Source organism: Phyllostomus discolor, chromosome 13, assembly GCF_004126475.2.
Source record: "Phyllostomus discolor isolate MPI-MPIP mPhyDis1 chromosome 13, mPhyDis1.pri.v3, whole genome shotgun sequence".
In the NCBI taxonomy this organism is placed as follows: Eukaryota; Metazoa; Chordata; class Mammalia; order Chiroptera; family Phyllostomidae; genus Phyllostomus; species Phyllostomus discolor.
The window spans coordinates 7,005,064-7,031,019 of NC_040915.2; the positions used below are offsets into that span (position 1 = coordinate 7,005,064).

The following is a 25,956-nucleotide window of genomic DNA, read 5'->3' on the forward strand; positions in this document are numbered from 1 at the left end:
CAGCTCAGGGTAACTGAGGAACTCTGAGAAATCCCTTAAGTTCGTGTTTCATGTGATTCATTTGGAAACAGCCATGTTTAGTTTTGAAATTCAACTTTCAAAAAAGTTTAATTGTATGTTGCCACCATTACTCAAGGTCTTTCTAGATACTTTACTCCTAAGAATGACAGTTGATACAAGACCCTGAAACACCATTTCTTTCTTAAACTTGCAACCTCCTTTACCAAAGAATAAAGGCGCCTTTGAGATACACAAGATAGTAAAGTTCTTTGGAAAATGGGCTTCTTAGAATGTCTCCTTTGCTTCAGTCGCATTTTTTTTCTGAAAACGGTTTTGAGAGGAAAAAAGCCTGAGCATAAAATAGAGCATCTATGTCAGTGTGTGCAGGTCTGCGGTGCGCATGTGGGGTAGCACCAGATGATCCCAAAATTAAATGAGCAATTCCATGCACGATAACATCGAAAGAATAAAATTCTTAGAAATTTAACATAAAAAGTGTAAAACTCACACTTAGAAACTACAAAACATTTTTGAAAGAAATAGAAGATCTAAGTAAAGGGGGGAACATGCCATGGTCATGGGTAGGAAGACAGCGCTGTTAGGAGGGCAGTACTCCCCCGTCTGGTCTACAGATTCAACACCATCCCCACCCAAACCCGAGCTGATTCTTTAGTTAGACATTTAGTTAAGCACTAAGAGAACATCATTTCCGAGAATGGAAAGTGCTTCTTGCACCTAGGAGTTACTTTTGGTTTGTAGACCAGGGTGTTAGAAACCCTGAAACAGAAGTCACTGCATCAGCCCTCTGTGCCCCTAGAGCTCTCTCAACGCAAATCGAAAACTCACACATAAGCCCTCACATCCAAACAAGGCCCCTCTGTACTGCAGCCCCGTCACTGCCAGCTTGGATGGTGGTGGGGGGGGGCAGTCCAAAGTCCACCTGAAAAAAATGTGAGGGGGTGGAGGCATGGGAGCTAAGGGAAACTGGAAAAAAAAACAAAAATGCTCCTCGCCTTCCTTCCATAGGGTCAGAGATCTAAACACATAAAGAAGAAAATGTATTTTAAAAACCTTTAACACTGCATCTGCTTGGAAAAATTCTGCAAGGCAATTTTCTTTAAGTAAACAGAACAAACACCACATTGTTTGATATGAATCGACCCATTTATGCAAGCCATCTGAGGAGCAGAGTTCGTGTGGCGCACGCCAGTGGCACGGCCGCAGCAGCCGTGGGTTCCGCTGCACGCGCCCTGCACCTAGTGGGCCTCACTTCATCGGGACGACGGCGAAGAAGTCAGCCTCTCTTTTACTCTGAAAGAGAGATCACAAGTTGAGCCAAGACTAGCTTTTAGACACACTTCCCCTGCCTCCCAAATCACTGTATAGAAGCAGTCTTTATTAATACACACACGCACAGGAAACCCATGCTGTGACAGGACTTTATTCTCCCATTAAATAAGACTCCGACACTTGGAATTGTCTGTTTGGAGTGTAATTGCATCCAAGATTAATGCTTATGAAGTTTTTTCAACATCAAAAACAATACTCTTACAAAAAATGCTTAGGGAAAGAAAGTGAAAGCTCTCCAAAATAATTATTTACATTTGCAAATAAAAAAGGCCGAGGTTAACCCTTTACATCAATAAGTGCCACAGACTGCCAATCTGCACAGGTCCCTCCTCATGCAAGACACACTGCAGTGCATTTAGCAATCTGACACATGAAGCTTTGTCCTGAAGGCACAGGTAGGCATTCGCTTTGTTGAAGAAGCTCAGTGTTTTGGCTCGGAGGACCGCGTGCTAACGGCAGGTGCACTTAGTGGCTATCATGTCTTCGTATTCCTTGTAGGCGATGGAGCCATCGGGCTCCACGGTCAGCACGCTCAAGGGGCTGTATTTGGCAGGCACGCACGAGGGCCGTGGCACGGAGTCATCGAGCTGCTTCTCGTAGATGATGTTCTGCACCATGGTGTGAACCGGAGAGCCGTAGCGATGCCCAACGGCCCTGGGACAGTCCCCTTTACAGTATCGGGGGTTATACCTGTGCGGGGCCACAATCCAGCTGTCCCACTTCAGCTGACTAAAGCTAAGTCTAAAGTCATGGAGCTCACACTCATTTTGGGGAAAAAGAAACTGTTTGAAGTATTCACTCAGATTGAAGGAAGCCAGAGGCTTCTGCAATTCTGAGCTGACAGTCTCCTCACCTCTCCGGTGACGGGCTCTTACTCCTCTGGCAGCCTCTCTTCCCATGGGACAGGCAGACGGACCTCTCTGGCCAGGAGCCTGGGGAGGGCTCCTTTTGTTGTGGAGGGAATACCACCCCTGGTAAGCATGAGTGCTCGTGTCATTCAGATACAGAAGCAATGAGGGGGGGACGAGGCTAACAGGACTGTCCCGTGCTGAAGGGGACCACAGCCGGTCTTCCGCACACGTAAAATTCACAGACACCTGAATACTCCTCTTGGCAGAGGCCACCAGAGGCTGAAGCAGGGCAGTCACATCCACCTCAACCCATTTGTGTTTCTTTCTAAATTCAGACTGTGATGCGAAGGGAAAGGAGTATGGAGCCCTAGGGAGAGTCTGGCCAGATGACTCTGGCTCCTCCAGCAGCAGGTGGCACGTGCACTGCATGGCAGAGGGGAAAGGCACCGAGTCGTTGAAAGTGTATAGCAGGGCTGACTTGAGGAGGCGCTCCACAGCCGTAACTCGATCCAGGTTGAACAGCAGGCCCACTGATGGCATGGCGCCTGGGGAGAAAAACAATCCACCAGTAGTGCTTGAATACGAACAGAACAGAATGGCAAGTCAAATCAAGGAATCAGTACTTCAGAATGTGCTTTCTCCCTCCTCTTTCCCTCTTCCTCAAAACTCAAAGGGGGGCGGGGTTATACAGAAAATACAGGTAATTGGGACCACAACTACGTCCCAGCAACTGCAAATGGATATTTTCTCACCAAAAGTCAGAATAGCTTTGGTGGTGAATTCAAACAGCAGAATTATTACACATTCTTAAGTTTTAGACTCTTAATTAATTTTCCCCAAACACAGAGGAAGCTAATAAAGGAACATATTTTTCTCTTGGGAAGTCTCTAGAGGGAAAACTATACTGAAAACACTGACTAGGCTTGTTACGCAGTCTGAGCCTCGCAGGGGCGTTCCACCTGCAGCCCAGCGCTGCATGCAGCCCAGGATGGCCATGAATGTGGCCCACCACAAAATCGTACATTTACTTAAAACATTATGAGATTTTTTGTGTGATTACATGTTGCAATGTATTTACTGTGTGGCCCAAGACAACTCCTCTTCCAGTGCAGTGCACAGACACCAAAAGGTTGGACACCCCTGTGTAATGGACTGCATCAATAAAGCAAGCTTAATTTTCTACATTAATATGAAACACTTGAGACTGACGACAAACGGAGGTGCTAAAACCACCGAAATGAAACAGGACCGTAGGGAAGGAGAGTTGTAACAGCCCCCGCTGACCTGTGGGCTCGGAACACGAGCTGGTGAACACGGATTCTTTCCAAGCACTGCTGCTTTCGCACACACTCACCGAGGTGCAGCTTGAACTGCCGGCTTTGCTCTCGAAAGGACCTCGTTTCGAATCAGGATGTAAGCTTTCCCCCCACACAAAGTAACAAACAAGGGGGAAACAGCCCATGTGACAAAGAACATCAATAGCTATGAAGTATTTTAGGCACATTTTCAGGCCAGCATTGGCAGAATGGGGAGAATAAACAACTGGAAAGCCAAAATGTGCAGCTTCCAGTCTTGATTTTGTGACCTTGGAGAAGATGCTGACCTGCTCCAGCAGCACTTCCCTTGGCCTCTAGAGCCATTAAATCCCTCCCAGCTCTGAAATTCTATCATATTAGCCCACCTTACTCCATGATGGCACTAGAAGGAACGATTAGACCAAGTATCCGATTTGTTTGAATTTGGATTCTCATTATCATGCAGAGTAAAATGCCATTCAAGGAGCAAGGCCCAGCTCCTTTCTGTAATTGAAGTGCAGGCCCCTTTATCATCTTCCCTCCACCTATTAGCCAATCTACTCCTACGCACCTGTCGCCTGGTCCACAGAGGCCTGCTTGTGCTGGACAGAAGGGGTGAAGAGCCGAACAGTGTTGTAGAGGTGACTTCTGTTGGATTTGGGGATCCCCTCCTTGGTAGCATATGCCTTATAGAGCCTCTTCATGTAGCGCAAAGCTCCGGAGTCTGGCTGCAGCCTCTGTGCCCCGCCTGGCTCATCACACAGAACTTTGAAGAGAGGGGAGAGGAGGCCTGACCCGTCTCTCCTACCCGTCGGCTGCGGCAAGGACCAAGGTTCAGCCTCAGATTCTAACTCAGCACTAGCTGCAATCTGAGCTTCTCCCCTAGAAGCCTGAGAACCGAGGCTAATGGGAAAACCCAGCCAGGAAAAGCAGCCAAACCAAAAAAGGAATTTGCTGGGAAGAACCATGGCTTGCAAGAACTAGCAAGGAACACAACCATACCATTCTTCCTAAAAGCCAGCAAGAGCCTAGGCTGATCCCTTAAATAAATGTTAGGTGTGTGGGTGGGCTAGCGTCACTTCTGCAATCAGACCTCAAGGGTGCTTAGCTGAAGATAATTTTTATCAGCTGTGTATCAAACAGCTGATAACACCCTATTTTATCCAATTTGTCCTCATTAGAGATGGATTTCTTTGGTTATTTTGCTTTCCTCTTTCATTTATTCAAAACCTCTTAAGTTGTCGTTGTACTAATGCACAAGCTATGTAGCTCAAAGGCTAAGAGAAATTAAGAAATAATCTTAAAGGAAAACCACCCATTTTTTGAGATTAGGGTTCTTAAAACGTTCCTTAGGTGCTTGCTGAAACTCCCAAGGCACGTGGAAAAGCTAACTAATTATTTATGACTATTGATTTGTTGATATACAATTTATGGTATTAGGTTTACTCTTCCTCTCCCTTCATCCTCACCACCTCTCCCACTTTTGGGGGCTTGGAATAACTATTTACTGTGTGTTGATCTGGACAGTGAGAGAAAATCCAGTTGGCACTGAAATTCCAGAGAGCAGAGAACTATTAGGTTGCCCAGTTCCCCCAGGTGGCTTGGTGAAGAATATGCAATTGGCATACTGCCATATGCTTAAACAAGGAGGACATCACTTTAAACTTGACTCATTTTTAAATATAGTTTCTTGATGTCTTTGTCTGCACATTCACCTGTACACAGTTTGGTCAAAAGGTTTAGAGATGTTTGCAGGTGCTAGCAAGTACATGAAAAATTTACTTATTATTTTCTTAATCACTCAAATGGCGGTCGAATTTCCTAGGATATTACTGTTCTTAACTGTTAGAAGTATTTATGTTCTTGGAGGTGAGGCCAGACTAGAGATCACGTTTTACAAAAATGAGACGAAGGCGCGTCATGAATAGCAGAAACAGGGGGACACGCAGGGCCACCCCTACAGAGACCGTGTGGCAAAGAGGCAAGCCACACTCCCGGTACTAGGTACTGAGCCTGTCTGCGCTACTTAGGACGGTACAACTGAGGTGTGTTTGTACATGTTAAGTTCCTCCCCTGTCAAGCCTATCTGGACGCTGGCTACCTAGGAAGCAGGGTTATAAGAAACACCCAAACTTTTGAAAACCTTAGTCCTAGATGACAGGTGGCCGGCAATGCCATGACGACAAATGCACAGACACCGCAGCCAGCAGAACAGGGCAGCGGCGTCCTTAAGTAGAAAGCTCCTTCTGAAAACACCCTAACGGCCCACGGCACCGGCACCGTCCCTCGCCTCTCCTGCTGGAAAGTGGGGGAGAACGGAGGGCATCAAGACATATGCGCCCCGCCCCCACGCCGAACCATCTCGGGGAGACGGGAAAGTGGGGCGAGCTCGTCCTTCCCTCTTACCGCCACTTAACAGCCCTTTATCAATTGCTCGACAATTTTTTTTTGGGGGGGGGGGCTGTTGTGGCTGGATCTGCGGAAACGTTTTTATTCGACCCTGGGAAAGTGTACACCCCGCCAGTGGGAATCTCAGGCGGCGGCGGCCGGAAGAGGTCCGGGACCTGAGTCCCGGATTTCGGTACTGCGGTCGAGCCGGGCTTCGGCCGCCGCCCCAGAGGCTGTAAACCGCGCGTTCGCTGCGGGGGGCGGCGCCCACTCGAGCCTGGGGGCGTTCTCTGCAGGTGCAGGGCTCGCAGGTGCTCAGCGTGGCCCTCGGATCCGCGGGCCCCTTGCTCTTCACCTTTTTGTCCCCCTCGGCGCACGGTCGCTTCCCGCCGCCCCACGGAAAGGCGGAAGCTGACGGGAAGGTTGAGAGCCCGAGGGAGTACCCCCCGCGGCCGCCGAGCCCGCCCGACCTTGGTCCCCCATTAGGTCCCGGACCGGGGCCCAGGCACCGCCCACCCAGAGTCGCGCGGCCGCCGCACTTTTCTCCAGAACGGGGGCGCCGGCGCCCCCCCGGAGACAGCGGGAAATGGTATGCCCCGGAAGTGGCCTCTCAGCCTCCTAGGCCAGCTTCCGGCTCCACCGGAAGTGGCGAAAGGAAGCCGGTGGATCCCGCGACTGTGGAGGGCTAGGTGACCCTGGTGCGGGAGTGGGGTCCGGTCGCGCAGTCTTTGTGGCCCCCAGGAGGGTGGGGCGGACGACGGGCGACGGGGCGGGCCTGTCGGGTGCGGGCGGCGCGGCCCGGGCCTGAGCCCAGCTCCTGTCCGCCCTTGGTCCTTCAGGCGCCGTCGCCACCATGGGCCGCGAGTTCGGGAAGCTGTCTAGGGTGCGGCATGTGATCAGCTACAGCTTGTCGCCTTTCGAGCAACAGGCCTTCCCGCACTACTTCAGCAAAGGCGTCCCCAACGTGCTGCGCCGCATTCAGGCGACCATCCTTCGCGCCGCGCCGCGTGAGTGTCTCGGCGGGGGCGGTGGTCAGCCCCCGGTCCCCGTGGTGACTGCGGGCCCGTCGCGGAGCATTCTCCAGACACACATTTTTTCCCTGGAAATTCCTCAGGGTCCTTGAACTAGTCAAATCGTCGTCTCCATCTTACCGATGAGGAAACCGAGTCACGGAAGACGTAAATGAAGGTCCAAGGTCACTTGCGTGACTCCGTCTCCCTCCCACCGTCTCTGAGAGAGATGACCTCCCTCTGAGGTCATCTTCATCCATTTCTTTCTTAGCGACCATCTGTCTTGTGTTAATGTGCAGGAGATGGTGGTGGTGGTTGCACAACATTGTGAATTTGGTTAAATGGTAAAGTTTCTGTTAATTTTACCTCCATTAATCAAAAAAATTTACTGTTTTGTTTTTCTTTTCGTTTACATTAAATATGTTAAATGTGCCATAGGGGAGAGAGGGGGAAGGTGTGATGACCCAGTTCCCCAGGTACCCTTCTCTTTGGTCGCCTATCAAATGGGTGTGTAGTTAACGTTTCTTGATCATCTGGTTTAAAAACGGGTTTGTATTTTGTTTTTTAAACAAGAAACAGGAGGGCAAAACTCGGTTGTGATTCAGAGAAGAGGACGGGGACCCCTTGGTCTTGTATGTACTCACTGCTCTTTTTCCCTTTTGATGTTTAAAGCGTTTGTGGCGTTTTACCTTCTTTACACGTGGGGGACCCAGGAGTTCGAGAGGTCCAGGAGGAAGAACCCAGCTGCCTATGAAAATGACAGCTGAGCCACCCGTCTGGAGGATGGTTCCCTGTCTCCGACAGAGCCTTCTCTGGAAGAGGAGTCTACACTGTAGTGTCTTGAAGACACAATAAACTTCTTTCAGGTTGCAATGTTGTGATTTTGCGTTTTTGCGAGCAGAGTCCTTGGTGTGACTTGCAAATGTTCAAGTTAAGGAACGCTATTCCCCAGAGGAGCCATGAACGATTTTGGCTCCTCTGGGAGTTTGGTGAATGAACGGGGCGTGCCCCTTGTTCTTCAGTGTAATCTACAGGGAAGTAGCTGCAGCTGTTCCCGCAAGCTGGCCAGTTGTGGGGGGCACAGGCTTGGGGGGATGTTGGTTCCTGGCCTCTGCTCCTGTAATTAGAATAAAACCACCTAACTATATTGTAATTACTATGTGTTGGGTACTCTTCTTAGCCCTTTACACAAATAAGCTCTTTTAAACCTCAGAACTGCCTTTGAATTGTCACTATTACACTCACTTTGCGGATGAATACACAGGCACAGAGGGTAATTTGCCCACAACTAGAAAGGCAGTAAAAGGTGGAGTGGGGCACTGAAATCCATGCCAGTGAAGTTACACTGTTCCTGCCTGTCCTGCTAACGCCACCCTTCCCCAGCCTGAGATTGGAGTCAGCTACAAAGGGGGGTGAGGTGACCCCTTGACCTCTAGGCCTGGGGCGGCACCCCGGCTATTTGTACCAGGTTGCTAACAGTGGTGTTCAACCGTACATGCTCCATAAACCCTGAAATATTTACTCACTGGCCCTTTATGGAAAAAATTTACCCATGTTCTAGAGCCTTTGAATTTTCTTTTTAGTAGAAAAGCCACCTTTAAAAAAAAACTTTATCACAAGGGCTCAACCAGAGACTAATTGAAAGAAACAAATTCGGCACAACAGCTGAAGACCGTCCTATGCAGAAATCAAGGCAAGGACAGACCATCTACAGGAAAAGTAAAAAGAAGACCTCTAGAAGCAGGCTGGGGCACAGGGTCGGGGCTCTTGGCTGGAGATGTGTTTTGCGTGGCTCTCGCAGGTACCTCTCCAAGGTGGCGAGGTTCCTCCCAAGCTCCGCAGCCTGAGTGTTCAACAGGTTGTTCACACTGAGCTCTCGCAGGCTGCGGGTGGAGAGCAGGCCAGTCCTGACGTCAACCAGGGTGGACCGTCTGTCCTTCAGGGTGTCTAGGCACCTGCCACTTTTGGTGTCCGCACTGGGGTGGTAGGAGGGGAGGAACTTCGCTGTGGGTGCCCTGCACAGGTGGCCGCAGGGGAGCTCCAGGGAGAGCTTATTCCTCAGGTCTTCCCTTACCATGACAGCTGTTCCAGGGATGGCCCCACCCATTTGAAAAGTAGTCCGATTAGGAAAGGTGAAAATTCCTTTGTTGCCAGGCATCATGGGGGTCATCAGCTGCTGTAACTTTCCCACCATTCTCTTGCCCACGGGTCCCAAGGGCGACAGCAGTGCTGCCGCCGGCTGGGTTGCAGTTCTGGGAAGCTATCAGGGCAACACTGGCAGGGACACAGGAACTTGAAGAACACCACTAACTCAAAAAGGTACCTTTTTACTTTCAACAGGAGGCCGTTTTGTGCTTCTGCTTCCCTGCTCCATTTCTAGAAATTTCCTCTCTTCTAAGAACACTTGCTGGTCCAGAGCAATAACTCAACTGTAGCTCACCTTCTGTCCCAGACTGTCTCTCCTTCTTATTCCAAGGATTAGTCTTGCCTTTTAGGAACCAAGTTAAAATACTTCCAAACAACTGGAAAAAGTGGTAAGATAAATTGCATAGATTGTGAGGCAGGATGAGGAGAAATGGCTGAGTGACACACTTGGGCCCATGTCCTTTAACTGTCACCACCTCTCCGGGATACAGGCGAGAAACCTGCATTCCTGAGCATTAAACTTGTTGCCCCCCAAACAGTATGTTAAAACAGAGTCATAGGGTTGCTTTGAAATGAGTAACACAAAGTGAGTCTGGCAAGGTAGTGTGGACTCAAAGGTCATCTATGTGATGAAAACTCACCAAACGTGGTTTAATTTTCCCGTTTGGCTCTTTGTCCGAATTTATTCTCAGCGGTTGCCTCATCTGCAGCATCTTTGGGTCGTGGACCTGGGGAGTCGTGATGGCTGTGGACCGAAAGGTGTAAACGCACCCACCCATAACTTAACAGTGAATCGGGAGGACCACGCCATTCATGATCCCTCACTTTCTCCCTCTGATTTTAGCCCTGAGCTAAAATCTCCTAAGGGAGCTGGCTGTCCTCTCCCGCCTTCCTGGCTTCATTTTACCCTCAAAGTTTGGCTGCTTTGGAAATACCAGCTGAAAACCAAAGGGCCTTTCTCAGTGCTGAGCCTGCGGGTCTGACTCCTTTGCATCCCAGAGTGCCCTACGAGCAAGCCCCAGCTGTAAGCCCTGTAACACGTGCTGAGCTTCTGCTTTTAGATAAAGCTGTCGGAGGCTGCTGTTGAGCCTGCCTCTCACCGAAGGGCGTCCCTCTGAACTTGGGGCACGGAGCTCTGTGTGGCGCGGCGCTGAGGTGGTGGTGCGGGTAGAATGTGAGGAGTCGTCCTAGCTCCCTGCTTCTGCACATGATCCGGGATCTGGGATCATTTTAGGGACTATGGATTTAGAAATCCATAAAGAAAAGGAAAACTTGGGTGAAGTCTCTTAAAAACGAGGGACCACTGCTGTGGACCCCAGTATCTCTAACGTGCCCACCTGGAGTCCCCAGCCCTGGGTGCAGCTCCTTCACCCGCCGCTGGGGGCACTACCACTTGTTCGTTTTGCCCTCTTTTCACCCGGCAGCGCTCATGCGTCAACCAGGGCTTTCACCTCCGGACTGCAGAACGTGGCAAAGGGAACGTGGCGTGGGGATCCAGGTCTACCTACTGCAGGCCCAGAAGTCTGCCAGTTCCAGCCAGCAAAAAAGCGAATAAACTTTGACCCTTTGTTGAAATTTTACCTGGAAACGTTTTTCCATTTCAGGAAAGTCTTTCATTTTTTTATTAGGCACCTCCTGCTCAGGGACAGTACAGGAGTTTCCAGTTACTGCCAAGCCCTAACAACCCCTCCACCTGGAACGTGTTCAAACATCTGGCCGTGTACTCCAGCCTCTTTCTCCCGTTTCATCCCAGGCTCGTGCCTCCAAAGTAGAAAAATCCCTGGCAGCTGTGTTCGGAGCGAACCAAGCTGTAAACCATCAAACGTGCCTCAGTCTCACTTTCTTGTAACTTTGCCACTCGAACCCCCAAACGTCAGTGCCTGAGAGGCCCCGGGAACCTCCTCCTACCTCACAGACAGGACAAGACACTGAAGGCCCAGAGAGGGAAGGTCTGGTCTGTGGTCATTGACCCCACAGCCAAGCATTCTTCTTATGGCTGAAATTCTCACAGGCTGCTTAGGCCTTTCCCTGGAGGAAGGAACGTGTAGTGGTGTGTTTATTCAGTCAGCAAAATACTTGATTGCAGAGAGCCCATGACATTTTAGTTCTTTTCAAAGTTCAGGAATAGGCCTTTGCAACCACTCGGGGTGTAGGATGGCTGCAGACAACTGCCACCGCAGCTTAGTGCTGCCTGGATGCCGCTCTGTTTAAACGTTTGACTTTTGCTCCATAGTTAACTTAAAACAACAGCAGGGTTACGTTAAACCTATGTTGAAATACTTTCCCTAACAGTTTCTTCCACCAGCAGTAACTGATGGTTCTTTTGCTTTGGGAGGAGGGGGCAGATGAGAGGGAGGCGTGAGCCACAGAGGGCTCTGCGGTGTGTCAGAATGCTCCTTCCTCCGTGCACAGGGAGGGCACTGGGGCACAGACCCTCCCCTTGGCTGTGGTGTTGGCTTTATTAACACAAAAGACTAGTTTGGTTTTGCTTGGAGTACAGGAAGGCAGAAACGGAGGGGTTAGGAGAAGTACCCACCTTTGGAACAAGCCATTTCAAATCCCACTTGGCACGTGGCTCCAGGCTGATTACGGGAGGCTGGTGCCGAGTCCACAGACCCAGCAGGCTCCAGGACATCACGTTGTTCGGTCTTTTGCTTATCTAATCGGATTTGTTCTTACCCAATGTTCACTAGGTCACCACGTAGCCTGTCCCCACCCCACAGGAGCTCCTAGATAGCCCCTACCTGAGGGCACTCGGGACCCCAGCTCAGGGTAAAGGGAAGGAACAGCTAACTAGCCACAAACTTGCAGGAATGCTTAGGTGGGTTTGGCAGAGGCCTGTTTCTCAAAGTTCCTCAAGTGCAAGCAGTGGTGTCTCCTTCTAGGCCCAGCTCCAAGGTCCCTCGAGGACTGGAACCAGGACAGACAGATCTGGGGCCACACCCTGCCCAATGCCAGCTCTGAGGCCCTCCATCCCACCCTCGTCTCCTGTGGCAGAACAGGCAACCTTCTGTTCCCCTTCAGCTGTCCTGCAGCTCCTCCACTTTTCCTTGGCCAACAGGCAGGCTCTCACCAAATATCCAATCTTTGGAGATGACAAAGGCCTTGGGAACAGGTATCAGCAGTTTTCACGGAGACACCAGGCAGAGAAGGAATCGTTGCATTTGTTTTGTTGGCTAATCCTTCTAGGTCACAGGAAGATCTAAAGTCCTCTAATCTCCCTACTCATAATTCATACCTCCCCCCCCAAATTTATTAAAATGCCCATGTAGTTTAACGAGTACCCATAACTACTCATGATTTAGGTCCACGCCCCAAGAAGGCGGCAGGAGTTTGGGCTTTGGAGACGGCTCAGCTTTAGGCCTGTTTCCTTGAGGCTGCTGGGAGGACATGCCCTTTAGGAGGCTGTAGTCACCCACCAAGAAGAAAGCCTGGAACTCAAGAGTTTGCAATGTGGGTTGTTACCAGCACAAGCTCTCCCACTATTTTAGGGGCCCTTGCTCCCAACTCATTCACAAAAGAAAGAAGCCAGACCACACTCATTCACTCAATTCACCTGTGGTTTACCTAAGTCCCACCTCAGTCTTGATGGCCATTCCCCAGGGAGAGGACAGGTAGACATGATTTTGACTTCCCACAGCTGGGTCTCCATTCTTCTAGGGGGACGGTCTGGAGCAGAGAATTAGGGTGACTGTCACTGTACACAAATGAGGGGTGGCGGCACTGCAGACCATGCTTGCGGCTGCATCGTCCCACAGCAGGGAGGGAACAGCCTCACCCAACCTCCTGTAACGAGACCGGTGCCTCTTGAGGCTAGAAAGGGTCAACACTCTTTCTGAAGAACTTACTTTCAGATTTCTATTTTGATTAAAGTGATCTCACTGAGCTATTTTGGTATCTCCATGTGGCTAGGTGCCTAGCCTCCCTCAATGGCTTCATGTGGCTCTCGCAGGGGAGGGGCAGTGCTGACTTTTGCTAAAATGGGTGAGAGTGTCCAAGCCAGCAACATAATCACTCAAAGTCCAGATCAGGGATCAGTAAATACAACGTGCCTGAAAGGCAGGCCTTGAGCACATTCCTCTGGTAGACATTAACTTATTAAATCAGCCCCATTGCAAAAATAAACTTTGCCCCATCTCACCTGGCAACCACGAGGGGCAGATTTCAGTCTATAAAAGGAGGTGGCAACTGTCTCTGGTTTTCAGGCTCCAGCATCCCCCATCACGATGTGGCACCTCAAACTTTTCGCAGTGCTCATGGTCTGCCTGTTGCTGTCAGGCCAGGTAAGGGAAAGATCCGAGTGAGGATGTGTGGGGGATGGCGGAGCTGCACGCAGAACCCCGAGCCAGACTCGGTCCTCAGGAAGGGTTCCTCTGCTCTCAGTCTACAGCGTCCTGGGAACGACCCCCTCCCAAGGCGTGCAGCAGGGCGTCAGCTCTTCCACAGCCTGAGGGGAATCTGTCTTTGCCCTACAGGCAGAGAGCTCCCCAGTGCCGCAACTGAGTTCAGCAAAGAGAAGGCTGCGGAGAATGACCCCATTTTGGAGAGGAGTTTCCCTCAGGCCCATTGGGGCCTCCTGCCGGGATGATTCTGAGTGCGTCACCAAGCTATGCAGGTAACCCACAAGCCTGGGAGCACGGCTGAGGGAGGGGCCTGGGAAGCTGGGCAGAGATGAGCACACACAGACCTAAGAATGAGACAGGGTGGACTTGAGGCTGGGTGCGCCTTGGAGGATCCCTCCAGCAGGAGTTAAGAGCCAAGGACAGTGCCACACAGATGCCGAGAAAGAGCGACGCTCTCCCTGGGACCGAATGGAGCGACCAGGGGAGGATAAGCAGGCTGGCCTTGCTACCGTCAGTGCTACCGTCTTAAAAACCTTTTCTTTTCCCTTAGAAAGAGACGCTGTTCCCTAAGCGTGGCCCAGGAGTGACGTACACACCAGGGGCGAGGACAGCACTCACAGCCATGCTCCGTTCTATGGAATATTGGTTCACTGCATACTGGCTGGAGACACTTAGGTGAAGCAATCTCGTGTTTTTAATATTTAAAGACAGATATATGCTTCAAACTGGTCTTCTTTTCTTTTTAGAGTATTGATGTTGAGCGTATCTAAACTTGTCAATTTAGAGTTTATTTTTCTATGTATACATTAAACGTCTCAAATGTGAAATTTTGGCAGTCTGGAATTTCAGCATTGGAGTGGAGTAAGGGTTCACTTTGTGTACTACAGAAGAAAACGGCTTTGCCTAATAATAACATGTTACTTCTCCATCTTGAAAATTAACAGTGAGTAGTAATGAAAAGTAGTGAGGGTTAACGTTTTTGTTCAAGAAATAAAGGCCACACCGGCAGGCTACAGGCGTTAAGTTTAGTAATAGCTGTGTGATCAGCAAGTTCATAAGCTGTGGCCCTGGATCCCAGCCCTTCACTCCCTGTGAAATAACTCTTCAGTAAGGTGCTGAAGACGGGCAATGTTGCCACTAGCCACCTGATGACGTGCCCACGTTTGCCTGACTGAATAGAAGGCAGAACTGGAAGAGACTCTAGTTTAATAAAAAGTAAAAGCCCAAGCACCAAGAGGAGAAAAAGGACCTTTCTGAGCTTTTGCTTGGAGCAGGGCGAACCCTGATCTATGTGCAAGGACCGAGGGGGGGGGGAGGGGGCAGCAGAGCGCCGGCTTTCTGGGATCAGAAAGCAAGACCTAGATTGGAGGGACCAGACTCTGGAGGGAGAGTAGCACTGGGCCCTGAAACGCAAGGCAGGAATTACATGAAAAGGGCAGAGTGAGCATCGACAGTGCTTATAAACTTTAATACAGAAAATCTATTTGATGTTTATTAAACTTAGTTCTCCAGCTATGGTTTGGCATTATACAAAGCATCTTTAATGACACAGGAGAGTTAAAAAGATCTTTACAAATTGAAATGTGATACCCTTGTCTCCAAATATTTTAATTGCCATAAATTTATTTAAAAATACACATTAAACGCATGTTTGACACTCTAAACTTTCTATAATCTCAATACCACAAAATACATATAATATACTATACAGATGTGGAAAAATCTAGTTAGTATATAATACTTTGCTCACCATTAACAGCTTTATTATGTGAAATGCACATACTGACTTAGAAATCCTAGCTTTTGAACCCCAAAGTACCTCTGAAATTTTAACATATTGCAACAAATAAAAATCACAGTATATAATTGAAATTTTGGTTGAAAATGTCAGATGCCTAAATATTCCGGATAAGAGAAATGTAAAACACAGATCTGGGTCATGTACAAAACAAAGGCATCCAATTGGACACTAACAGTACCTTTCTGCAGAATCAACGAGGCTTCTAATTTATTGGCGTTGCCACCTCCCCTCCAAAACCCTCCCCAAATATCAAACCATTATTCACCAAATAACTTTAATTGCAAATAAGATAAAAGGATTTTCAATAAATATATAAGCATCTCCACCCTCCATATACAAAATTTCTTAAAACCATTCAAAACGGAGGCTAGACAAGAAATTTTCATACTGTGCTTCCCAACCCCATGTCTGGTCCTCAAAGCCGGTGCTGGCTCAGGCACTGCTCCGTCCGTGAGCCCAGCCCCGGCTGTGAGCCCTGCCCTGGCCGCCCCCACCCGCCCCCAGTACTGTTGAATGCTCACGCCAATGGCTTGCCAGGTGTGTGCGTAAGGTTGTAAAATAGGGACACTTCTGAACAGCAACGACGAAGTCGACAGTGTGGATGATCATGGCATTGACTTGAAAGGCAGCATTTCCAAAGAGATACATATTTTCCAGAGAAGAACAGAGCAGGGAGAAAATTCCAGCGGTGACAAGCTGAAAAGCAGCTCCATGTGCAAGCAGGAAGAGGTGAAAACTGAGTATTACTAGAATTTCTGGGTGGGAGCCCCCCCCTTATTTAGAGAACTTTTTTGTTTCTTTTTAAAGAACAGCAGTGGAGGCTTAGCTGAGCAATGGTGGCAAGGAGAGGTCACTACTGACATTCCCAAAAGTCATCTTCACTACGAGAGGACTGGTTGGACTATTTTGTGATGCTTCAAGATCTACACGACTTGGTTTAGACTTAACTCTGACGCCTTACTCTGTCCCCAAATTCTACCAAAAAGAAGAGACTTAAGTAGTCTTTCCATTCCCTTTTCTAAAGACAGTAAGTTCTCTTTAATTCACCATAGGGTTCAACTGAATGGAATCAGCAACTGCTTTACGAACTATTAAAACTTGCTTCCTGTCACTTGCCAGTCTTGTTCTAGGGTTTAGGGGATCTGAACTAAATTTCTCCTTTGCTGAGTAGGAGAGAGACATGCCACAAACATGACCAATGTGGCCTCCTGTCACTACATATTCTAGCTCATTCCATACTTAGCTCTTCTAGTTATCTTACAGAATGGCAACCTTAAATGTGCAGTATTATTTATTACTGGAAAAAAGTCTGCCTCCAACACACTGATATATGACATTGAAATGAAGTCTACGTTCCAAGTAATTAGGGAACACGAGTTATAGGAGTATATATATAGATTTGAGATGCATTCTTAATTTTCTTAGGTTTTGTTTGTTTTTAAAAACATCACCACAATCTGCCTAAAATCAGTCATTCCCAGAAGATGTTCCTGAGACCCAGAAGCAAACTCCTATAATTCAAAATACATGAGGCCGTTTTGTCCAATTAACAACTGGAAAAGCAAAATTTTTCCCACCCTGTAAGAGCCCTATTATTCTACAAAAGGGCTCAAATATATTTTAAAAGTTAATTTACTACAAATCATAGTAATTAAGCTTTAAAGATCTAAAAGGAATACACATTGCACCCTTGAACGTTAAGATTCAAGGTGTCAACAAGAAAGTGTCTTAGATCAATTCAATAAATAATGTGGAAATAGTTGCACTAAGCTAAAATACTAAACACACACATTTTTGACAAACTAATTTCATGTTTCGTACATACATACATACATATATATAAAGCATGTGTACATAGTCTTAAAGTCCAGAGTTGCATACCCTCACACCCAGCAGAGGCACAGTGTGCCTCTCCTCTGCACCACCAGGCACCGCGGGCTGGAGAGCCCACCAGCTGCTCTGAACCCCCGCGGAGTGCTGCCGGCCCCCAGGGCTGGAACGTTCCTTTAGAACAGGTGCCTTTTTGTAAGCGCTTGCTTCGCTGCGCAAGCTCATTCAATAAAGGTGTCATCTCCCAAGGTTTCTGTCACTCAACACAAAATGATGCTGTCTGAGCTGGCTGATTAACATTTCTTTAGAGGAAACAAACAACAATTAAAAACAACAGTGAATCTAACGAAGCCATAAGTGTGTCCTTCGGAGCGCGGGCAGATGCACACGCTGCTCTGGATGCTTTTGTGCCGGAGAACTGGTGCCAGTCAACCTTCTCCGCTCCTCAGCGACTTACAACCATACATTTATTGGAAGCATTCATTGCTTTTAAAGTCAGTTCTTGGCTACTCGCCCCAAAAAAGGTGGCACTGAGGCAAGAAATGGGCTGAATGCTCTCCAGCGCAGGCTGGACTGTAGAAGCTCACGTGGCCTGGAGGGCAGCCCCCCCAGCCCAGCCCGGGCTGCAAGGCCACAGTGCCCCTGCTTCCCCTACATGCAGTCTGTTCCTTGGCTGCCCGGGAGGTGCCCAGAGGTGCGGGCTGCTGCCTGCTGGCACACAAGTGTGGTCTACAGAGCAGTGGACAGAGCGTTGTAAAGAGCTGCTATTCTAGAGTTAGCTATATATTAAGTACAAGTCTCAGACTAAGTGAGTTTTTAGCCACTTGTCAAATTCAGTTGTAAATGGCTGGAGAACACTGAAACACCTACTGAGGAAGAGGAAGGGTCACCTGCAGTGGAGCCCAAAGCACGTGCTGGAGCCGATAAAGACACAGACAGAGCTTCCGGGATGGACTCAGGAGAGGGAGTGGTGTTTCCACAGACAATGCATTACCTTAAAAACTCAATTATTTAGGATAGGACTTTGATCCATTGCCCATTACCACCTGGTGGGAAAAGCCCACCACAGCTTGAGAAATTCATTCTCTAAGAATTGACACAGTTTTAGAGTATCTTAAAGCAGCACCATAAAGCATGCAGGGACCTCTGCTTTAACAGAACATCAGGGTTGCGTTGAACACTTTCCTGCTGCCTCTCAGGACATATGAGGGACCAGGACACACTGGGACACAGGGTGCCTGGAGGCTGTGCTGCGGACTGTCTAATGCTCAGGACATTCTTCCCTTCTCAAGAACATCTCTGCGGAAGAGGGAGCTGGGGTCAGAGGGGTCAGAGAAGGCCAGGGCACACATCCACGGGCCAACAGTGGTGGGTTTCTTCCTGAATGACTACCGCGGCCACTGAGCAGTTGTCCTCATAAGGAAAACTGTTCCTAAAACACACAAAGATTAAGTTGGAAAGATATCTGAGGCTATTTCTTAAAGGGAAATAAGGTCAATGTACTTGGTAACTATCCTTGAATGATACACAAAAACAACTTGAAGTCCAAAGCAGTTAAAAAGCTCTATAAACAGGAGGCCACAGGACGATGGAAGGTCTCTAGCTTCAGAGGAAGTGTGAAAGAGACTAACACAGAGAGTCCACTGCACCAGCTGGGCTTGGGGACTTTTCTATCCCTTCTTTTCCATCTCAAGCCTTAGCAATCATCTGTAAATAGCAGGATAATCCTTTTTTTCTGATTGGAGGGATTCATTTTTGGAATGGGGAGAAAGACAAACTATTTTTTGAAGCAGCATTATTCAATAGGTCAGACTAAGTCATGTACCAAAACATCAGCTTTTCTGAAAGAATTAATCTTTAAGCAGCCCTACAGGCAGAGTCTGAAAGGGGAGAGAATCTAACATTGTCACTGCAGAAGACCAGCCGCACGTGTGTGGGCCCTGGTCCTAGTGTGAGACTTCACCTGTAAACAGTCCGGAGTCTTCGCTGAAAGGTAAGATTCATAAGGCACACCAGACATGATAGGGGCACTAGAAACAAGATAGAGGACGTATTTCTCACCTTTGACTCCTATATGCACCTTAGGGAAAAGGTACTTGAATATACAACTCTTACAGAGCTGGCTTTTTAAGCAACACCCCCGACTCCCCACCCCTTCCCAAGAGAGCTCCCATTGAACCAAGTTAGGTACTTTTCTAGTGTGAATTTTCTGATCCTATCAGAAACAGGTACCACTGATGAGGGCCTTCATAATACAAAGGGACTAGTTACAAAACAGGTCTAAAAGGAGAGGCTCATCACCTGTATATCAGGCATCAGAACTCTTAGGTTGTAGAACACACACACACATACACCAGCGCTCCAGCTCACTCCTGTCCCAGTCACTGCCTGCCCCCATCAGAGTGTGGAAGAAGATTTTTGAAACAAGAATTCTGAAGAGAGATTTTACCCTTTAAACATCATCAGTGGAAAAGGTATAGGCAGCAACTTTCAAGTCTGCTCATCCTTTGCTCATCCTTTACTTTGTTCCAATCAAGTGTCAAATAATTAGCAACAAAAAAGAACACATGGTTTTAGTAAAATCCATAAATTTCGAGATTGTCCTTTTATGAAACCCTTCATATATGCTTCTCCTAGAAGGTCTGCCTGCCCCCTTCTGTAATGCATTAAATGCACGTTGTAGTCACCTTGTGATTGTTAGTGTTATTAACACACATTCACAGTTCCAGGAATAATGCACACCAAACCCTACAGGTTTCGTTTTACACCCATGAAGAATGCTGTTGTTTCCTATTTAAGTGATTTTCACATATAGAAGAATATCCTTAATACTAAGTATAAATTCTGCATTAATAAAATTGTAGTTAAGATTTGAAATATCCTCAGGTAGTAGGTATAGAAAGAACACGTCCATATTTTAGATGAACCAACAACTATGACTCTTTGAAGAGCTACCAAAGAAGGTATGGTAAGGTAACAAAACTCCCAAAGTACATAAATAAAAAATGCTTACATTAAATTTATGCTAAATATTTAACAGGATAAATTTATAGGCGGAAATAACCAAGTTTTAAACTAGCCCCAATGTGGGAACTTAAAAAAAATTAAAATAAATAGATTTTCAATGGATTAGTTATGAATCGCAACTGGATTTCCATCTTATTACAGCTCACTGAAACCATCCGATCAACACGCTGCAGATTTAAAAGCATTCACACAATTTCTCACACGGGGACGACCGAAGGGGCCAGTGGACACGCCGGCTCCGGGCTGTAAAAACCAGGAACGCGTGGACGGGGAGGAGGACGCCACTCCTCAGTCTGAGTGTCGACGGGGTGGCGTGTGTGGCAGTTTTCTTTCGTGATGGAACACAGTGTTGTGGAGAAAATCAGAGGCAACGAGAACGTGTTCAGTTCAGGACACCAGCTTGGCATCCTGGCGTAGCCAATGCAGCCCCTGCCGGGTGTAGCGCACCAGGTCGGTCATGATGCTCGCGTTGAAGACGAGAGGGCCCATCACTTTGTCCAGTTCAGCAAAGAATTCTAGAAAACCAAAACACTCGTTAAATGATGTGCACTCTTGTGGAATCACTGCTTTAAAATTTTTAGTCTAGACTATGAAATGTATTCATGTGCAGTCAGAAAACACACCCTCTTACACTAAAGTAACTGTCCATATCTTAGAACAGAGTCTCTAAAGTTACATTTTTTCCTTAAGTCACAAAACATTTTAAATGAGCTACATGATCAGGAATGAAGTGCTATACATAGAAGCAGAATTCTGCTGATGGAAATTATAAACTGTTAATATGCAGTAAAACATTAAAATGGAGACCTAGACTACAGCACATTATTACTCAAAACTTCCCTGGTGCCCTGTTTTCGTGTGAGCCGCACGTTTCCCCGTGTCAGCCCTGTGAGGTCAGACTCTCACAGCAGCCTGTGTCTGGCCTTTTGGCTCCAGTCACATGCCCTGCACCACTGGCCAGTCCCACGTTTCAGACAACAACTTAAAAATATAAGGGATGAGCCCTGGCTGGAGTAGCTCAGTGGATTGAGCGCTGGCTGCAAACCAAAGTGTTGCAGGTTCGATTCCCAGTCAGGGTACATGCCTGGGTTGCAGGCCACAGCCCCCAGCAACCACACATTGACATTTCTCTCCCTCCCCCTCTCCCTCTCCCTCTCTCCCCCCCTTCCCTCTCTAGAAATAAATAAAATCTTTAAAAAATATATAAGGGATGGAAGTACAAGGATTCTCCCCATGCAAACAAATATAGGCTGAGCTGCACGTGAGGCAGGTGTGTGTGTGGGGGGAATAGTACCTGAACATCTGATCCCAGTGCAATGTTGGGAGAAGACAGAGGGACTCAGATCTCAGACAATATGGAGAGTTGACACACAAAAAGGGGTCACTGTCATGATACAGACTGGCCCACTCAAATAGGGCAAGAAGTAATCAAACAGTTGAGAAGAAAGGGGTCTTCTTTATGGAATGCCAGCTAATTAATGTAGAAGGAATACAAAAATAGAAAATTCTTGATGCATTTTCTATTTCCTAATGGAATAATAAATGTAGGTAATGATCATCCATGTATGCTAAAGCATACGTTCAAATTTAATAGGGAATCTTACATCAAACTGAGTCAGGCTGACACCATGGAAGTGAATCAATGGTTAGACTTTATTATCACTGAAAAAGAGATAACCATTGCATGCCTTATACTATTATGTAACACAAAATCTAGAGCGCTACCTATGAAACGTTCTTATCTAATACAATAAACCTGAGTCTAATCAAGCCTTAAGATGTAACTCTCAGTGTGAGGGAAATAAAGAGGACAGAGAAAAGCAAGCTAGATGACACCACGAGAAATAAGCAGTCAAACGCAGAAATGACATAGTCTATGGCCCAGTTTCTCCCCGACCATCAATGGCACAGCCACAAAAAAAGTGGGAGAGGGGAAGATGCTTAAGAGACTGATCAGTGAGTGTTCAGATCCTGTCTAAACCGAATCAACTGTTAAAAGGGGGTATGTCTAAACAGCGGAGGAGTCTGACGGTGGACGAGGTATAAGAGGGTATAAAGGAATTACTGTTAATTTGGGTAGCTGTGATAAAGCCCTAGTGACCATGTTTTTGAAAAATCTATCATCTGCCCTGGCCAGTGCTGCTCAGTTGGTCCGAGTGTTGTCCCATGAACCAAAAGCTCACAGGTTCAATCCCTGGTCAGGGCACAAGCCTTGATTGTGGGTTGTCTCCAGTGGGGGTGTGCAGGAAACGCAACTGATTGATGTTTCTCACACTGATGGTTCCCTCCCTCTCTCCCTCCCTTGCCCTCTCTCTAAAATCAGTAAGCATGTCCTGGAGGGAGGGAGGGAGGGAGGGAGGGAGGGAGGGAAGGGATGGAGGAAAGTTTATCACTTCAAGATGCATATTAAAGTATTCAGGCAGAATGTCATGATTTAGTATTTGCTTTAAAATACTCCAGGAGAGAGAGACAAAGTTCCGAGCCCCGCCCCTGGCTTTGCTCCCCGCCATCTGGCTTTGCTGACCCACTACCGACAAATCGGCCTAGCTTGCGTGCACCATGTCTGGTTCCTCCAGTGTCACCACTATGAAGAAGGTGGTTCAACAGCTCCGGCTGGAGGCTGGGCTCAACCACGTGAAGGTTTCCCAGGCAGCTGCAGATTTGAAACAATTCTGTCTGCAGAATGCTCAACATGACCCCCTGCTGGCTGGAGTATCTTCAAGTACCAACCCCTTCAGACCCCAGAAAGTCTGTTCCTTTTTGTAGTGAAATGAATCTTTGAAGGTGTTCTAAACCACTTTTCATGAACCAGTGAATATTCGAAGAGAGCTAAATTTGAAGCTTGTACAAAAAGCTTATCCCTATAACACGTGCCACACTATACAAACTTCTGCTTTGTCAGTCCTTAACATCTACCTCTCTGAATTTTCATGAATTTCTATTTCACAAGGATGATTATTTTATATACACTGAGAGCAGCATTCAAATAAATACTTAGTATAAAAGGGAAAAAAAATACTCCAGGAGAAAAGAATGGGGGGTGGGGGTGGGGAGATGGAACGTGATTAGCAAAATGTTGTGTTAGTGAAGCTGAAGCTGAGGGAAAGGTACAGGGGCTCATTATATCACTGTTTCCTTTGGTCAATGTTGAAAAACTGTCATACAAAAAGGAAAAAAAGGAGAGGGGAGGGGAGGAGACTGGGGACAGGAAAGGGCAGAGCAATAGGGAGAGGAGAGGGGAGGAGTGGCTACAAAAGTTGAATTAGGGAGAAGAATGGAAAGTAAAGTAGCTGTGACTAAAGAAGAATTTCAGATTTGTGATGGTTTCTGAGCAATACTGACAATATTTAAAATATTAAAAACAAAGTAAGTTTTAAAAACACAAGTTCATGTTAAATGTTGAGGTTCCTCTTCCAACTTTCTTCACCACTATCCAACTTTAGAAATAGGAATCCTTCATTTTCATCTGATCATCTGGTAATCAAACGTACCCTGTGCCGAAAGAACACCTGACTGACTACTTTAGTGTTTCTCTACAAAGGATCTACCTGAATAGATGCCACACACACACACACACACACACACACGCTAATAACATCCACTGAAATAAGTATTTATACAGAACTTCTCTGCGAGGTCTTTAAATACTTTATAATTCTCACTGTTCTTAATTTGGGAAATAACAAACTTAAAGTGCAAAGTTTCAAATGATCTAATATTAAAAAATGTTAAGAGTTTGGCCAGTAGCTCAGCTGGTCAGAGTGTCATCCAGACATGCCAAGGCTGTAGGTTCAATCCTCAGTCAAGGCACACACAAGAATCAACCAATGATACATGAATAAGCGGAACAACAAATCCATGTTTCTGTCTCTCCCTCCCCACTTCCTCTTTCTAAAATCAGTAAAAAAATGTATTTTTAAACGCTAGAAATCAATTCATTTTGTAGTCTCTTATCACATAAGTCTCTTTCAATATATCTAAAAATTCTGTATGAACATGCATTCTTATGATATCTCATATGTATAAGATTTCTGGATGTGATCCTATGCCTACAGCCAATCTTACTGTTAATCACCCTAGAACAGAACATGTATTTTATTACTTTTATAGTATGAGCTGCATTTAATATACCAGAACAAAGGCATATTTGTCTTAGACCAAAAACTATTTTTAGTTTAGTTTGTGTCAAGAGTATAGTGAATGTCTGACCAAATGCAGACCATTCAGTGTGACTGCTAAGCACCAGAAATCAGCAAACTGATTATAACTAATTCTAGACTAGAAAATAAACTAAAAATGCAGACCAGGAGCTTACTTTAAACTAGATCACGAAACGTCCTTCTAACAACCCCACCCTCAAAGTTTCTCCAGAGCACATCCTACCTTTTTGTTCTTTGGAAAGCTGCTCGGCTTGGTCCCAGATCTCTGTGGCGTAGAGGAAGTTGGATGTAACCTGCACATAGCTGGCTGCCATCTGGTGGATCCTGTGTGGAATGGTCACCGAAGAACCACTTGCTGAACCGCTACTGGCCCCCGAAGAGTAATTTCCTGAATTGCCTGGTGACAACTTTGGAGAAACAGGGGAAGGCATCCCAACAGCTTTGCTACAAACAAAGAAACGGGATGTTTATTCATATGGATATAGTAGACCTGAGGAAATCAATGTACTATGGGCTTTAAGGAAGAGCCCATATGACGGTCTTTAAAATTTAAAGATTCTTTTAAACTTACAAGGGTTCCCAGAGAAGTACAATTTCTTCTAAGTAAGTACTTCACTCATTAAAGACCACTGTGAATTATCATTTTATCTGCACTTGTTGTTTTAATAAATGGCAATAGAAGAAGAGATGGGAAAGAAATGTTCATAGTTCAAAGACTTAATTAGATGGTCTCACTTCCAGCTCAACACACTTTTGATGGGCAAATATTTAGGTACTTTTCAAATTGTTTTGTGAAAAGTTGGGTGGAATTAACAATTTAGCACACACAAAAATGCGGGTGGTAGATGGGAACATCCTATTTTGAATTCCGTAGTTTCTGGTACTTTCCTAATTTAACTGAGTTACTCAGCGCTGGCAGAGAGGCATAGCTTTCTCAGGGAACTGCAAGCTCCTGTCACTTAAATGTTTCTCAGAAAACACATGTGGAAAGCTGGCAGGTTCATTTCAGTAGTATGAAAATCTGTGGAATGCCCAAGACCATTAAAAAAAAGAAAAAGAAAAGTCAAACATAGCCCTGGCTGGCGTAGCTCAGTGGATTGAGCGCGGGCTGGGAACCAAAGTGTCCCAGGTTCGATTCCCAGCCAGGGTACATTCCTGGGTTGCAGGCCATAACCCCCAGCAACCGCACATTGATGTCTGTCTGTCTGTCTGTCTGTCTCTCTCCCCCCGCTTCCTTCCCTCCCTAAAAAAAATAAATAAATAAAATCTTTTAAAAAAAAAAAAAAGTCAAACAAAAGTTGGGAGGAGGAAGCTATTTGTTAAAAATATTTTTATCGGCACTTTTGGCACTATAAATTTGGTTAAGAAACCCCATAAGGGCTAAGACAAAATGCCAATTACCAGGAACATACTAACTGAACAGATAAACTTAAGAAAAAGGGTTTTGTGGTCTTTTTCCTCACTTTGGGAGGAGTGTAGTATGAAAGTGACACAGAGATGGAGGAGAAACCACAACCAGGCCTCTGTCATTAAATTCCGACGTGTCAGGGTTTTAGTAACGTTAAACCCACTGTGATTAAAACCCGAGTAACTACAGAAGCCAATGTGCGAGGAGAGTACAGGTGCTGTGAGAAACGCAGACTTCTGCAGGTGAAATGGCCCCTCCTCTCTAATCTTTACAATATTATGTTTGTTATCCTATTTCAAGTTATAAAAAAGAGAAAATATTTTAAAATACTTAGACATGGTTTTTTAA

General features: G+C 46.6%; 5 protein-coding genes across 8 annotated transcripts in view; 3 read left to right on the forward strand and 2 right to left on the reverse strand.

Moving 5' to 3' along the window:
* Positions 1 to 1,398: 1,398 nt before the first annotated feature.
* On the reverse strand, positions 1,399 to 4,473 carry GDF9 (growth differentiation factor 9). Its single transcript, XM_028528515.2, has 2 exons — positions 4,068 to 4,473; positions 1,399 to 2,746 (listed from the first exon to the last, which is right to left on the reverse strand). The coding sequence occupies exons 1-2, from the start codon at positions 4,462 to 4,464 to the stop codon at positions 1,800 to 1,802; spliced, it is 1,344 nt and encodes a 447-aa protein (XP_028384316.1). The 5' UTR covers positions 4,465 to 4,473; the 3' UTR covers positions 1,399 to 1,799.
* A 1,970-nt stretch (positions 4,474 to 6,443) lies between these two features.
* On the forward strand, positions 6,444 to 7,767 carry LOC114509904 (cytochrome b-c1 complex subunit 8). Of its 2 annotated transcripts, none has more exons than XM_028528496.2 (3): positions 6,444 to 6,573; positions 6,724 to 6,891; positions 7,567 to 7,767. In XM_028528496.2, exons 2-3 carry the CDS (start codon positions 6,738 to 6,740, stop codon positions 7,659 to 7,661), a joined length of 249 nt encoding a protein of 82 aa, XP_028384297.1. In that variant the 5' UTR covers positions 6,444 to 6,573; positions 6,724 to 6,737; the 3' UTR covers positions 7,662 to 7,767. The 2 variants fall into 2 exon arrangements, with proteins under 2 accessions (XP_028384297.1, XP_028384296.1); XM_028528495.2 differs by having other exon boundaries at positions 6,493 to 6,582.
* Positions 7,768 to 13,190: 5,423 nt separating this feature from the next.
* On the forward strand, positions 13,191 to 17,999 carry LEAP2 (liver enriched antimicrobial peptide 2). Its single transcript, XM_028529057.2, has 3 exons — positions 13,191 to 13,322; positions 13,515 to 13,654; positions 13,933 to 17,999. Exons 1-3 carry the CDS (start codon positions 13,266 to 13,268, stop codon positions 13,967 to 13,969), a joined length of 234 nt encoding a protein of 77 aa, XP_028384858.1. The 5' UTR covers positions 13,191 to 13,265; the 3' UTR covers positions 13,970 to 17,999.
* The window catches only part of AFF4 (AF4/FMR2 family member 4), a 92,296-nt gene continuing 81,304 nt past the window's right edge, over positions 14,965 to 25,956 (reverse strand). For all 3 annotated transcript variants that reach the window (XM_036014860.1, XM_036014859.1, XM_028527393.2), the window contains 2 exons: positions 24,424 to 24,644; positions 14,965 to 20,555 (listed from right to left, as the gene is read on the reverse strand). In XM_036014860.1, coding sequence (XP_035870753.1) covers positions 20,428 to 20,555; positions 24,424 to 24,644 — 349 coding nt within the window. In that variant the 3' untranslated portion in view covers positions 14,965 to 20,427. The remainder of the gene's footprint in view (positions 20,556 to 24,423; positions 24,645 to 25,956) is intronic.
* Positions 22,513 to 23,022, forward strand: LOC114509205 (guanine nucleotide-binding protein G(I)/G(S)/G(O) subunit gamma-5-like). The gene has a single exon (XM_036014861.1). The coding sequence runs from the start codon at positions 22,600 to 22,602 to the stop codon at positions 22,804 to 22,806; it is 207 nt and encodes a 68-aa protein (XP_035870754.1). The 5' UTR covers positions 22,513 to 22,599; the 3' UTR covers positions 22,807 to 23,022.

Excerpts from the sequence above, each read along its gene's own strand:
- LOC114509205 (XM_036014861.1), top strand. The coding sequence starts at position 22,600 with ATGTCTGGTTCCTCCAGTGTCACCACTATGAAGAAGGTGGTTCAACAG.
- LEAP2 (XM_028529057.2), top strand. The coding sequence starts at position 13,266 with ATGTGGCACCTCAAACTTTTCGCAGTGCTCATGGTCTGCCTGTTGCTG. Across the intron at positions 13,323-13,514 it reads GCCTGTTGCTGTCAGGCCAG|GCAGAGAGCTCCCCAGTGCC; the intron begins GTAAGGGAAAGA and ends TTTGCCCTACAG. Across the intron at positions 13,655-13,932 it reads TGCGTCACCAAGCTATGCAG|AAAGAGACGCTGTTCCCTAA; the intron begins GTAACCCACAAG and ends CTTTTCCCTTAG.
- GDF9 (XM_028528515.2), bottom strand. The coding sequence starts at position 4,464 with ATGGTTCTTCCCAGCAAATTCCTTTTTTGGTTTGGCTGCTTTTCCTGG. Across the intron at positions 2,747-4,067 it reads CTCTGTGGACCAGGCGACAG|GCGCCATGCCATCAGTGGGC; the intron begins GTGCGTAGGAGT and ends TTTTCTCCCCAG.
- LOC114509904 (XM_028528496.2), top strand. The coding sequence starts at position 6,738 with ATGGGCCGCGAGTTCGGGAAGCTGTCTAGGGTGCGGCATGTGATCAGC. Across the intron at positions 6,892-7,566 it reads CATCCTTCGCGCCGCGCCGC|CGTTTGTGGCGTTTTACCTT; the intron begins GTGAGTGTCTCG and ends TGATGTTTAAAG.